This window comes from Trachypithecus francoisi, unplaced genomic scaffold (assembly GCF_009764315.1).
Source record: "Trachypithecus francoisi isolate TF-2019V2 unplaced genomic scaffold, Tfra_2.0 Lachesis_group5, whole genome shotgun sequence".
Classification (NCBI taxonomy): Eukaryota; Metazoa; Chordata; class Mammalia; order Primates; family Cercopithecidae; genus Trachypithecus; species Trachypithecus francoisi.
This window is the reverse complement of record NW_022681470.1, coordinates 6,873,454-6,888,402: the sequence shown is the minus strand read 5'-3', so window position 1 is coordinate 6,888,402 and position 14,949 is coordinate 6,873,454. Positions and strand designations below refer to the sequence as shown.

At 39.5% G+C, this 14,949-nt stretch overlaps 2 protein-coding genes and 1 long non-coding RNA gene across 3 annotated transcripts in view; 2 read left to right on the top strand and 1 right to left on the bottom strand.

Annotated features, from left to right (window-relative positions):
* KMO (kynurenine 3-monooxygenase) overlaps positions 1–8,199 on the top strand; it is a 50,180-nt gene extending 41,981 nt beyond the window's left edge. Inside the window, 6 exon segments of the mRNA XM_033200121.1 lie at positions 2,130–2,187; positions 4,691–4,773; positions 6,290–6,391; positions 6,482–6,541; positions 8,000–8,137; positions 8,140–8,199. Coding sequence (XP_033056012.1) covers positions 2,130–2,187; positions 4,691–4,773; positions 6,290–6,391; positions 6,482–6,541; positions 8,000–8,137; positions 8,140–8,199 — 501 coding nt within the window.
* Positions 8,200–9,928: 1,729 nt separating this feature from the next.
* The window catches only part of OPN3 (opsin 3), a 47,459-nt gene continuing 42,438 nt past the window's right edge, over positions 9,929–14,949 (bottom strand). The window contains exons 3-4 of the mRNA XM_033200788.1: positions 14,100–14,351; positions 9,929–11,021 (exon numbers count right to left, since the gene is read on the bottom strand). Coding sequence (XP_033056679.1) covers positions 10,758–11,021; positions 14,100–14,351 — 516 coding nt within the window. The 3' untranslated portion in view covers positions 9,929–10,757. The remainder of the gene's footprint in view (positions 11,022–14,099; positions 14,352–14,949) is intronic.
* LOC117076861 lies at positions 11,005–11,960 on the top strand. The gene is made up of 2 exons (XR_004434499.1): positions 11,005–11,096; positions 11,579–11,960. It is a non-coding gene; the product is annotated as an uncharacterized LOC117076861 (long non-coding RNA).

Sequence of the window (14,949 nt, the reverse complement as noted above, 5' to 3'; positions counted from 1 at the left end):
TCAGAAAAGAAATAGTGTTTAAAAGTTGAACATTCATTTCAAGGAATCCTAAACTAATTTGTGTGTGTGTGTGTGTGTGTGTGTATGTGTGTGTGTGTATATGTGTGTGTGTATGTGCTAATAGCTTCATAATCATTAATCATATATTACTTTGGTTATTGGCATATATTCCAAGTAAAAATAGCTTGTGAATCTAATCAATTATATTTTCCACAAAGCAGCGGTGAACATTTTGTTTTATAAAAACATAAGAAGACATTAATTGTAGCACAGTGGATAAGTGCCTCGGAGGCATTAGAACACTTGGTTTTAAATCCTGGCCCCAGAATTTACTGCCAATATATTCTTGCACAATTTACTTACTTTATCTTTACTTCCTTATCTATAAAATTGAAATTTTAGACCGGGCGAGGTGGCTCATGCCTGTAATCCCAGCACTTTGGGAGACTGAGGCAGGGAGATCACTTGAGGTCAGGAGGTTGAGACCAGCCTGGTCAACATGGCAAAACCCTGTCTCTATTAAAAATACAAAAAAATTAGGCAGGTGTGGTGGCAGGTGCCTGTAGTCCCAACTACTTGGGAGGCTGAGGCAAGAGAATCGCTTGAACTTGGCAGGTGGAGGTTGCAGTGAGCTGAGATCGTGCTACTGCACTCCTGCCTGGGTGACAGATCAAGACTGCATTTCAAAATAAATTAAAAGAAATCAATAATTAAATTTAATTAAATTGGAATTTTAATAGTGTCTACTTCAGAGAGTTGTGAAGAGTAAATGAATTAACTTAAACAAAAGAATATAAAACTGTTATCTCAGCCCCATATGGTATCTCTCACTTCTATACTATTGGGACTATGTAATTGATTTGACAAGTAAATCTGCTTGTTTCAGATGTAATCTTTGTAATTGATGTGAAAAATATTTTTAAAAAATATCTTTAGGCCAGGCACAGTGGCTTATGCTTGTAATCCCAGCACTTTGGGAGGCCAAGATGGGCAGATCACTTGAGGTCAAGAGTTCGAGACCAGTCTGGCCAATGTGGTGAAACGCCATCTCTATAAAAATACAAAAATTAGCTGGACATGGTGGCGCATGCCTGTAATCCTGGCTACTTGGGAGGCTGAGGAAGGAGAATCATTTGAACCTAACAGGTGGAGATTGAAGTGAGCCGAGATTGCGCCACTGCACTTCAGCCTCAACAACAGAGCAAGACTCCATCTAAAATAATAATAAAAAAGAACAGGAAAAGAACAAAAAGAAAAAAAATCTTTATACTACCTTTAAAGCTGTAGCTTGAATTCCTAGGAAACAGGAAACATTATTTTCAACTCTCTATCCTCTCTGTATTTAGCATAGTACATTACTAATTTTGTGGACTTCTTAATATTGCTTTAATCTTGAGTTATAGGAACTAAAGTAATATATAAGCAGTTTTATCCTAGCGTTAAATTGCTCTAAATGTGAATCTTAAAGACTTGAATAGTTTAAGTATAATTCTAAAACGTATGGTAGAGCAATATAATGATTTCTTTTTCTCAAAGAAGTAATGGAATCTATCAAAATTAAAACAGTAATGTAAAATCTTGGTCAAATTTCAAATCACTATATCATATATATGTAAATTGGACAAAGATAACACAGTCAAGCATGAAGTCTATGGTTTTTTTTTTTTAGACAAGGTCTCGCTCTGTCACCCAGGCTGGAGTGCAGTGGAGCGATCTCAGCTCACTGCAACCTCCATCTCCCAGGTTCAAGTGATCCTCTCACTTCAGCCTCCTGAGTAGCTGGGACCACAGCCACACACCACCACACTCAGCTATTTTTTTGTATTTTTAGTAGATACGGGGTCTCCTTATCTTGCCTAGACTGATCTCAAACTCCTGAGCTCAAGCGATCTGGTCACCTCGGCCTCCCAAAGTACTGGGATTACAGGTGTGAGCCATCACGCTCAGGCCCAATGGTCATTTTTAACCATAATTCAATATCATGTGACAACTCAACTGCTATGTACTAGTTGAGGATAAACAGTCTATGAATTATCTTCACCAGTGGAAGGTCTGTTCAAAATCGGTAATAGGGGTTTTTAAAATTATTATTTCTAGTTTCTTATTTCTCATTTGTTTTTTTGTTTCAGGGCTTTGAAGACTGTTTGGTATTTGATGAGTTAATGGATAAATTCAATAATGACCTCAGTAAGTAAGGTCACTTTCTCAATTGGACGTGGACTAGCTCTTCTGACTAATTTTGGACTTATTTCTGATCCTCAATGATCACAAACCTGTGATGTATAATGTTTATTCCCTCCCCGGGATTACATATTTTTCTACTAACAGTCTATGCCACCGTTCTCCCATAGCAGCAACTAGCACCCAGAAAAAGAAATATAGTTTCTTTTGAAGTTTCTATGTGGAGGTCCACAAAGTGATTCATTCAAAGATAAAAGCACAGAGTACCCATGCTTGGCAGAGATACGCTGCTCTCTCCCTTTTCAGCCTAGGTAACACCCTCTGCCTGCATCTCCTAGCAGCAGTCCCAACGTTTTGGCACCAGGGATGGGGTTCATGGAAGACAATGTTTCCACAGACGGGGGGTTGGGGGAGATGGTTTCGGGATGAAACTGTTCCAGCTCTGATCATCAGGCATTAGTCAGATTTTCGTAAGGAGTGTGCAAGCTAGATGCCTTGCCTGTGCAGTTCACAGTAGGGTTCACGCTCCTATGAGAAATTAATGCTACTGCTGATCTGACAGGAGGCGGAGCTCAGGCGGTAATGCAGTCTCATCTGCCACTCATCTCCTGCTGTGCGGCCCGGTTCCCAACAGGCCATGGACAGAGGATTGGGGACATTTACCCTACAACACATCCTCAGAAACACTCTTAGACGCTCCAGTGTTTTTTGCCCTGTCAAAGATTGCATCTAACTCTTTTTTTTTTTTTGAGACGGAGTTCTGCTTTTGTTACCCAGGCTGGAGTGCAATGACGATCTCAGCTCGCCGCAACCTCCGCCTCCTGGGTTCAAGAGATTCTCCTGCCTCAGCCTCCCGAGTAGCTGGGGTTACAGGCATGCGCCACCACACCCGGCTAATTTTTTGTATTTTTAATAGAGATGGGGTTTCTCCATGTAGGTCAGGTTGGTCTCGAACTCCTGACCTCAGGTGATCCTCCCGCCTCGGCCTCCCAAGTGCAGGGATTACAGGCATGAGCCACCATGCCGGGTCATGCATCTGATACTTTCATTTGCCTTCTGATTAAAATCGATTCAGCCAATACATTAATTTTACAGATAATGAACTTTTAAGTATTTATATGTAATTCTGGAAGTAATTTAAATTAAATGTGTCCAATTATATATATTACATATATAGTATAAATACATAACATGCCTGATGTGGCTGGTCTGAAGAGATTATAGCATTCCACGGCAAATTTCTTTTTTTTTTTTTTTTTTTGAGACGGAGTCACTCCATTGCCCAGGCTGAAGTTCAGTGGCCACAATCTTGGCTCACTGCAACTTCTGCCTCAGCCTCCAGAGTAGCTGGGATTACAGGCATACACCACCACACCCGGCTAATTTTTGTATTTTTAGTAGAGATGGAGTTTCGTCATGTTGGCCTGGCTGGTCCCAAACTCTTAATCTCAAGTGATCCACCCACCTCGACCTCCCAAAGTGCTGGGATTATAGGTGTGAGCCACCGCGCCTGGCATAAATTCCTTTATTATCATTATTACTTTCATTATTTTTCAGTCGTCTCTGTCAAATGCTCAGGAGCCAGAGGCCTTTTGTTCCCTCTCTTCCTTCCTGGCCCTCTTGTGATTAGTTTGCACATGACCATGGAGGTGGTTGGAGGGCTTGTATATTACATATATAAAACAAGGTGCAAACAATAGCCTGAGAACTGGATAACCTTTTCCTGCTTCCCAGCATCATGTGCTTTCAAAAGCCACCTCTGATTGTACACTTGTTTCAGGTAAAGGATGGACTAGAGAACTGGCCTTAAATTACACCCAGTTTCAAGTCCTGACTTGCCAACTTATTAACTGTATGATCTTGAGCACATCACTTCATCTTTCTAAAGCCTCCGTTCTTTTTCATCTGTAAAGTGGAGATAATACTCTCAACTTCAGAGTTGTGAAGACTGAATAATTCCTATAAAGTTTTAAAAAGAAAAAATAAAGGCTGTCATTAAGTAAGGTCAGAGTAAATGTTTGCTGTGGTGTTTTAGGAAGTCCAAGGACAATGATACCTGGGTCTGAAGAGATTATAGAGTTCCAAGACAAATTTTCTCATCTTTTTTTTTTTTTGGTTGTTTCCCTGTCATGTCTCTCAGATGCTCAGGAGCCAGAGATATTTTGTTTCCTCCTTTCCTAGCACTCATGTGTCTGGTTTACACCTGACGTTGGAGGTGGATAGAGGGTTTATGCATAAGAACACACTGTCAACGCTGGTTTGGGGCACAGAGAACAAAGATAAAACAATAGTATAGATTAACTTTGTTGTAATTTTTATTTAATCACAACAGGAAATGTTCTATGTGTATTATCAATAGTCATAGATTGTTGGTTATACAGAATGGTTATTTATAGTTTTAAAAAAATAGCAAGAGCATTGGTGGTGAACACACTGTTTAATTTGACCTGTGTAGAGTTCGGCACATTTTTATAGAAGGTTTTAGAAAGATGTATTATTTAACTTCCAGGTTTGTGTCTTCCTGCGTTCTCAAGATTGAGAATCCCAGATAGTCACGCAATTTCAGACCTATCCATGTACAATTACATAGAGGTGAGTGAGAAGGTTTATTCCATGAGACGGTTCGCTGATATTCTAACAAATGTTCTTTTCTTTTTCTTTGCTTCAGCCTCCATCTCATGCATGCTATATAAGAATACCTACAGATAAGAACACACACACACACACACACACACACACACACACAGCATTCCTTAGACTTGGGTGGATTGTGACTCTGTGGCCAGTGACAATGACCCACACACACTATCTCTATCTACACTTTAAGGACATTTAGGAGGTAACAAAACCTCTGATAATTCACATGCTTTTATCTTAGATATTTAGTAATATGTTAATTTAATGAAAGTACAACTTTCAGATGTGTTAACATATTTAGAATATCTAAGAAATGTTGAATGGCCTTTTCACTCATAACGTTATAACTTAAATATTTAGAGTACCATTGATTAGCCTTCGGAACCTTATGCACTAGAAAGAAAATGCATAATACCAAAAAGAAATTCATGTTCAGGAAGATTAGTACGTTGAAGAAAAACACATTAATTCCATTTTGAACCAGTCACATGAAAAGTTCACAATAAGTGATTGTGATTATAGTTTTAAAATAATAAAATGAAAGGATTTACAGGATAAATTTAAAGCAGAGTGACCAGCTATTTTCCATCTCTCCCGAAGATAGAAAGAAACTGGTCTTCAGCTTGAGCAAAATTGCATCAGATATGGTAGAGGATGTCCTACAAGATATTGGAGGATTTACAAGATATTGGAGGATTTATGGATGTATCTTGTCCCATCCTTTAAAAACAGGATGGCTATGACACAGTATCTGTCCTAAAAAAAGAGTAGGTCCAGACAAACATAGCTTTAAACAATCTCCTTTTGCCGTAAACAATATTACAAACCAATCAGGAAGCAACAGAAAATTAGACAAACCTGGCCGGGAGCGGTGGCTCAAGCCTGTAATCCCAGCACTTTGGGAGGCCGAGACGGGCGGATCACGAGGTCAGGAGATCGAGACCATCCTGGCTAACACGGTGAAACCCTGTCTCTACTAAAAAGTACAAAAAAACTAGCTGGGCGAGGTGGCAGGCGCCTGTAGTCCCAGCTACTCGGGAGGCTGAGGCAGGAGAATGGCGGGAACCTGGGAGGTGGAGCTTGCAGTGAGCTGAGATCCGGCCACTGCACTCCAGCCTGGGCGACAGAGCGAGACTCCGTCTCAAAAAAAAGAAAATTAGACAAACCTGTGAGCTCACAGATTACCTGCAGATCTGGTTAAACAAACCCTCTACTGAAACAGACTTCCTACATTGACTCCTGAGCAAAATAAACTTCCCTAGCAGGCTTCATGTATTTGCTGTACATTTTCAAGGCAACGTCCTATATGACCGACATTTACTAAAATGGATTGGGAATAACATTACGGAAACAAAAAATTATTTGACTACTTTGTGTTTGGCGATGAGTGGGAATGAAGAATAATACTAAGTCACAGTAAGAAATAAATGTGTTTGTTCAAAAGCATTCTTTAAGACTCTCATTATTGCAGATGCGAGCACATGTCAACTCAAGCTGGTTCATTTTTCAGAAGAAGATGGGGAGATTTCTTCATGCTATTATGCCATCGACCTTCATCCCTCTCTATACCATGGTAAGGTCTGGACTGAAGACTTTTCCACATTTTAATTTTCTGTTTAGCTGTTAAGGAATATACAAGAATACTTTTTAAACTTTCCCGCAGGTCTCTTTTTCCAGAATAAGATACCATGAGGCTGTGCAGCATTGGCATTGGCAAAAAAAGGTTGGAACAGATTACATTTTATGAATTTTTTAATGTGATGTGTTAAAATGTCATAGTATTATGATTATGTTTGTTTCAGACAAATACAGAAATAATGGGACACCAACTGTTTGCCTTCCAAACAGAAACTGTCCTGAATACAGAGAGGGAAGAGTGCTTACTGAACAATATTACAAAGAGGTGGCAAAGAAAGAGAGCTTTTGAAGGGAAGAGTCTCAAGAAAGAAGTTGATGCTAATATTTCTCAACTTTTTACTTTATTTTAGCAAGATGTACCGTTCTTGATTTTTGCTTCGTGCAATATTCTTATGAATTTAATTTGTAAAGTTGGACAGAACTAAATCACTTTTAAAACACCTATTCCAATGGAATACTATAATACATTCATTTTGGGCAGTTGGCCTAGAGATGCCATTAAATGTAATTCTGATTCCCTAGTCTTCCACTCTGGGGATTTTACAACGTCATTTATTCAACAGACAGTTTTATTTAGTACACAGCACTGAGCTGTCATGGTGGTGAACGCGACCAGTTCACACCTTTCACAAAGCTCGGAGGCTAGTGGGGGATAGAGACAGTTGCACTGGAGAGGGATACACTGCCCCCAAGGAGGACAGGAGGGGCCAGGACAAGGGAAGGCGGAAGACACATGAGAAACATATTTCAGTGGAGCCGGAAGGCAGCGCTGGCGTGTGAGAATGGTCAGAGGGTGGAGGCAGAGCTTTAAACACCTGGAATATTATCTTGAGAGAAACAGGGAGCGCAGGGAGGCCAACAGCCTCAGGTCTGAATTTTAGAAAGATGTCTATATGGAGAATGGATTGGAAGAAATCAAGAATTATCTAAACAAGATGAATAAAATAGGGCCCCACCCTTCAGGAGCTGAAAGTCTAAAAGGGGAAAAGATGCCAGCAGGCAGTTAGGATGCAGGACACTAAGTGCGGGGAGAGAAATAGGCCAGGATGCCACAGGAAAGCACCTGACTCAGGCTGGAAAGAGTCTCAGGACACTGTTCACAGCTAGTGTTTGGTCTCCATGTGAGTCTTAGTCACAGAGGCCACCAGGCCACCACTCTTCTCCTGGAGACTTTTGGGAAGCTTCTGGGAAGGAATGAATGATGTGTGCCTCCAGCACAGTGGTACTCTTCTTAGAATTCACAGCTCTTTTTCTAAACTGCAAAGGTTTTTTGATGACTGGACAAAAGCTGACTGCCAAATTTTTTTCATCCAGAAGACCTTGATTCATGAGTTTCTTGGGAGAGAGGGAGAAGGGAGGCTCCCAATCCTTGTCTTTATCTTGATCTTATCGATTCCTGACCTGGTGGTCATGCAATTAAATTGTTGTTTCAGGTTAAAGAACAAAGAGGACATTGTTTACCGCTTTGTTGTTAAAAAAATGAAGTCTATTTTCAGATTTGAATCTCTGGACAAATGAAATGAGAGTTCTTGCTGTCTTACAGGTGATATACAAAGGACTCTTTTTCTTGGGATCACTGATAGCCATCAGCAGTATCTACCTGCTTATGCACTACATGTCACCACGACCTTTCCACTACTTGAGAAGACCATGGAACTGGATAGCTCACTTCTGGAATACAAAACATGTTTCCCCACAAAGGCCATGGACTCCCTAGAACAAATTTATCTCATTAGCAGGTGATAGAAAGGTTTTGAGGTAGCAAATGCTTGATTTCTCTGTGACCAAAATTAAGCACGAAAAAAGTTTCCATTGCCATATTTTATTAACCAATGGAAGATAGTGATCTGCTTATAATTAAACTAAATGTAGTATATCTCTGTGTTAGTTGCAATTACTCGGGGTGGGGGACATTTTAAAAGTTGAAACATGCAACTTCCTCTACATTATACACACTCAGGTTGAGTCATTCTAACTATAAACGTGCAATGACTAAGATCTTTCGCTTCTCAGAAAGTAAGGCCCAGGATGCCTCAGGGAAGACCGTAATCATGCCTTTTCTTTAAAAGACACAATAGGACTCACAATAGCATTGGCTCAACACCTGGGACTAAAAATCACAATTTGCCTAGCATGTTAACTGCACTTTTCGTTACCTGAATGGAACTTACGTAACCACGGGGCTCAGATGTACTAGATAAAACCAGAAATGTAAATAAGGAATTCAGGGGAGTTCCAGAGACTTACAAAATGAACTCATTTTATTTTCCCAGCTTCAAATACAAGTCTTACCACCTGTTTATCTATCATCTAATCTATCTATCTCTATTTATTTATGTATTTAGAGATCAGGTCTCACTCTGTCGTCCAGGCTGGAGTGCAGTGGCATGGTCTTGCTTCACTGCAACCTCTGCCTCCTGGGCTCAAGCAATCCTCCCACTTCAGCCTCCCAAAGAGCTGAGGCTACCAGGCTCAGCTAATTTTTTGGTATTTTTCAGTAGAGACCGGGTCTTGCCATGCTGCCCAGGCTAGTCTCAAACTCCTGGCCTCATATGATCTGCCCACCTCAGCCTCCCAAAGTGCAGGGATTAGAGGTGTGAGCCACCACTGCCAGCCCAGAGTTACCCTCTAAACATAAGAAGAAGGCTATTAATATCATACTAAGTGAAGGACAGGAAAGGGTTTTATTCATAAATTAAATGTCTACATATGCAAAAGTGGAAAGGAAACAAGGGGAGACAACTTTTATAGAAATACAAAGCCATTATTTTATTCAATTTCAGACCCTCAGAAGCAATTTACTAATTACTCTTGGACTACATACTGCAGCAGAACCAGCAATACACTTGATTTTTAAAAGCACATTTAGTGAAAACATTTTCTTTGGTTCATCCTTCTTAACACGCTGTTGAGTCACTGAGAAGTCCTTCAAACATGATTATGAAGATGAAACACTAGAGTCATATAAGCAATAAAAATTGGACAATGGGCCGGGCGCGGTGGCTCAAGCCTGTAATCCCAGCACTTTGGGAGGCCGAGACGGGCAGATCACGAGGTCAGGAGATCGAGACCACTGGCTAACATGGTGAAACCCCGTCTCTACTAAAAAATACAAAAAAAAAAAAAAAAAAAAAAAAAGCCAGGCGAGAGGTGGCAGGCGCCTGTAGTCCCAGCTACTCGGAAGGCTGAGGCAGGAGAATGGCATAAACCCGGGAGGCGGAGCTTGCAGTGAGCCGAGATCACGCCATTGCACTCTAGCCTGGGCGACAGAGCGAGACTCCATCTCAAAAAAAAAAAAAAAAAAAAAAAATTGGTCAATAAGATGATTCAGAGTTTCTTTTCTATATTGTCAATGAAATCCTTGAGTTCTAATAATCCACGTTTAGTTTGTAGGGAAGGAAAGAAAAAATAATTTTTCCTTCTACTCACTGTAGGTTCCTTTGCTGGGGCCCCTATAACAAAAGACAGATTAACAAGAGAAAAACAAACGTAAGTTTATTAGCAGATATACATAATATATATGTGGGAAATACAGGTGGAAATACAGAGGAAGGAGCAAATCTCAAAGAGCTGGCATCTTAGAACTCCCTGGCTTACATAGCATCAACAAAGAACAGTAAATGTTTAGAAAAACAACAAAACAAAGAAAAAGAGCTTTGAGTCTGTAGGGGCAGCAATTTGGGAGAAGCAAATATATGGGAGTTTGCCTTGTAGATTCCTCCGGTGCTGGTCTCCAGGCTGACAAGGATTCAAAGATGTCTCTGAAACTCCTCTGTCATAGTGCACATATAAAAAGTCTTTTGTTTCCAACAAGAGGATTTTCTTTTTCATTCTAGAATTATCTCCTTGATAACTTCATCAGACATAGGACATGACACTGAATAGAGTCCAACAGTACAAAAAAACTCAGTATGTTCTAGCTACTTCACACACGTGTATGTGACAGTTATTTTTACAGTAAGGTATTTTCGAGAAAAATGTATTATGTGTTTTGGAAAATAGAATAATTTAAAAAATATATTTGAAATGAAAATCTCAAACACATTAGAAGATGATGTTAGATGCCCATCGTCTGCCACAAGTGGTTTTTTCATTATGTAAAGCACCCGTTGAATTAAAAGAATTTATTTTTGTTCAACCTCTTCCTGAGGCCCAAGAGCACATGGGCAATTCGGATTTCCTGCTGGACCACAAAGTTCTGCTGATATTACATAGAACGGGTATTCCAGACACTTCTTACGATGGAAGTCTAAAAGTGGCATCCAATGTGAGGCCCCATCTTTCGTTGCCGTTCTTCATTCCTACAAAGGACGAACTTGGATCACATCAACTTTGGACCCATTGGTTTTGTCGCTGTCGTCAACTGACAGTGATTCATCACTGGTGATGATAAAAATGATGGAAGAAGAGTTGAAAGTCACTTTTTTCTTTGGCCTGTCCCCATCTTTCTGTGACATCACAATAGGTCTGATCTGCATTTCACTCCCAGCTGCTGGTAGGTCTTTAGCAGGCCGCTGGCACCTCAGCAGCCGGAGGCACAGGAGCTGCAAAAGGGATCTTCGAAACTGGGCAGAGACAAAATAAAGGGGAATATGAAGTAAAAGTTGGGCCCTCATCTGGATTAACATTCAAGGAAATCAGTTGAGCTGAATTTGAGTCGTTTCTTGTTTGTTAGCGGGTGTGGATGAGGGGTTATGTGGTCATGCTCAGCTCTATCTAAATCACCCCAGAGCTTTATGTCTTTTCTTCATTCTAATTCTTATTAACCAGAATATGTAGGACCACTTCAGTACCTTGTAATCCTCCAAGCTTCAATCTGCACACACTTTCTATGAGGACAGGTACCACTATTAAGAGATTTTGAACATTAAGTCAGTCCACAGATATTCAGTGGGTATCTACTAGGTGACAGTCACTGTGCTATAATTAGGGATTTTTCACTGTAAGCAACAAAAACAGACAAGGCTCTTCCTGGCAGAGTTTAGAGCCTGGTGTACTTGCTAATGTTTCTTTAATTAGGTGAAGAATTTTTTCTATCGAAATTACTAGTAAGTTGGGGAAAAAATACTATGGCAGACAGCACTAATGTCATCAACAAACATAATTCTTCTCCGTGTCCCAGGTACAACATCAAATAATATTTCTTGGTCTCCTTTCGGCTTCTCCTCTCTGCTGTTCCTCTTGACAAGAAACTGGGGGCCAACGCGTAAAGATCATAATATCGCACGATGGACGGGACCTAGATCCCTAAATGACTGCACAGGACAGATCCCATCTCCTCCACCCAATACATTATTAGACTGTGAACTGTGACCTGAATGAGCAATAAACTCCGTATTAATTCACTGAAATGTTGGGGTTGCTTGTTATAGTAGTCAGTCCATCATGACCAGTAAAACATACATAAAAAGTTAATGTAATTGTTATCCCCATTATTTAGAGCAAAATAAATGGTGAATATATGGACTTTCTCAGATCAGGAAATACCAATTAAAAATATAATAGCTACATTGATTTCTGTCTTTTTTGTTTGTTTTTTGTTTGGTTTTGTTTTATAGCAAACACTGCCTGATAATGTCTTCTTTAAGTCCCAATCTTATGCAAGTTAGCATTTAGTTTATACTCACATTTAAAAATATTTATTTTTTCTATCTGATTCAAAAATTTAAAAAATAAAAATATTTATTTGTTTGAGACTTTATTCACTAAACCATTGTTTGGTTAAGTGTTAAGATACATGATGATAAAAGTTAAATAGAGTATGTATGCCAAAAAAAAAATGCTTTTCCATATAAATGGTAAGCTCTTTGAGGACAAGGACTGTTGTTTTTATGTATTGGTTTTTGTTTGTATCTTTTAGACTTCCTGTTTAAAGTATGCCCCTAGGAACCAGAAACATCAGGACCATGTGGGAGCTTGTTAGACGTGCAGAATATTGGGCAACCATACATACTGAAGGAGAATATTCATTTATTACAAGATTTCCAGGTGTGGGGTACGCACATTAAAGTTCTAGAAGCAGTAATTTATAGCCCATTGGCTGACAGAAAGAGTGCAACAAATAATTGTTAATGTATTTTTATTTTGCCTGTTGAGAGGGTGGTCCCTAAAATACTTTATCCTCTGATAGAAAATTAAAGTTATAAACCATCTCACTAGAAAAATTCATGTGTGCATACTAAAAAATTATTATAAACCATTTCCAGGGTTGCAGTGGCTCTTCTGAGGCCAACTCAAGGAATGTTTAGGTCCTGTGGACTCCAAGTTTAAAATCTCTGGGTTAAAGGAAATAGACCAGTTGAAGGTAACAAAAAACAGAAAGAAACACTGTCAGTGAGAGGAGAATAAGGCACGTGGAACTGAGTTTATGGAGAGTGTAAGCCAATAATATTCAAAGAAAAGGAAAGGCAAAAGAAGAGGCAGAGAGATTTAGCACTGAACATAATAAAGTTATTACAAAAGTGCCCGCTTCTTCCATATTCTTGAGCATTAGAAGTCACAGTGATTATTATTGCCTGTTATTATTATGACTTGTTATCTTTAAAATTCCAGTGGAGTAATTAAGCATTATTTTTAACTTTTAAATTCTCTGAAACTTAGAGGCTCAGCTTTATAATAATCATTTTGTGGGCTCTCCTAGCCATGACTCATAGCCATCAAGTCAAAACCTTTCAACTACAGAAATAGATGATAAGGAAGTTCCTCTTCTTTTTGAGACAGGGTCTCGCTCTGTCACCCAGGCTGGAACACAGTGGTGCCATCATGGGTCACTGCAGCCCTGACCTCGTGGGCTCAAGAGATCCTTTCACCTCAGGCTCCTGAGTAGCTGGGACTACAGGCACATGCCACCATGCCCAGCTATTCTTTTTTTTTTTTTTTTTTTGAGAGAGAGGGGCGTCCCATTATGTTGCCCAGGTTGGTCTTGAACTCTTAGTTCAAGCAATCCTTCTGCCTCAGCATCCCAAAGTGCTGGGTTTACTGGCTTGAGCCACCACACCAGGCCCAGGAAGTTTCTTGAACCAAATTAATTTAGGCTAGACATTTGCTGTGGCATGTGAATAACAACCCAGACCAATTGCTACAAGTATCTATAACCCCAAGTGAGGAGTTATAAGCACTGGATTTGGGCACTGGATTTAGCAAACTAGGTTCAAATCCTGGCACCAATACTTCTTAGATTAGGCAAGTTATTTAACTTCTCTGAACCTATTCACAAACCATAAAGAAAACAAGGAATAATATTAGTGCTTATTTTGTGGAGTTTAGTGCTTATTTTGTGGAGTTTAGTAAACTTGCTAGTAACTTGTTTGTGACTTGCGTGTAACTTGCTCGGTACAGTAAGAATTTTAAATGTATTATTAACTTCGTAGCTGTTATTACTAGGCATAAACTATTTTCTGATGAATTAAATATTAATTTTACTAGAATTCTAACAAGTGTGAATTCCTATGGGTAGTTCTTAGAATTGTTATGATTTTCTTTGGAAATATTCTACATTTCTTCCTGATCCCTTTACATTCTGACAAAATTCTTGATTTGTTTTTTTAATTGAATCGACTCTGAATCACCTCTGTAAAAGTATTACACTGTCATTGCCAACTCTATCCTCAGGGTGAAAGCAATCAGTTAATTGCAAAGCGTACCTTTCTGATCATGAAGACATAAATCACTGGATTGTATACAGTGTTGGATTTAGCAAAGAGGTACGAAACAATAGATATTGTTGGAGTGACCAGGTGACCATGACCATTAACCACCAAGAAGCAGATCACGATATAAGGCATCCAACAGACCAGGAAGGTGAATATCATTAAAAAGCACATTTTGGCCAGTTTCTTTTCATATTTTAAAATCTTGATCACTTGAATTGTCTGAAGATCTTCCACGCAACGAAGCTGCCGAAAGGAGAAAGAAAGGAAAGGGCTTTAAAAAAAATAAAAGAATGGCTTTCTTTTGTTATTTTTATAACAGATATTCACACTATTCTTGGCCCCACCTAAATGGAAAGAGAACTGAATGGGACCTTGCGGGGCTGACTTCTGATCCGAGACGCGTAGCGGAGTCCAGCTTTAACCGTGCCGGGCCTCAGTCTCCCCACTCACAACATAGGGTGGCTGAGCTACATAACCTCCTACATCCTTCCGTGTTTTTTTAATGTTCTCGAATTTACTTAATAAAAAATAAAATGATTTTGCCTAGATCTTCAAATCTCTAAAAGACAACTGGAAAGAGTCACGATAAAATGGAAACAATTTCCTCACGATCCTGGAAACTCTAGAGTGCAAGTTCTGGAGTTCTCAAAGCAGACTGCATACCTATGTCATGTCAGGAGTTCTGCATGATGAAGCCTGCAGCTGGCCTTGATGAGAATTTAATCCCCAAGTGTACTCTTATGGAAAACTAGTTTTTCAATTCACTGCTAATGACTATAAAGTAGAATTTCAGGAGAAATTTGTTTGCGATTGGCTTCATTAGGGGCTCACTTGCAGAGAA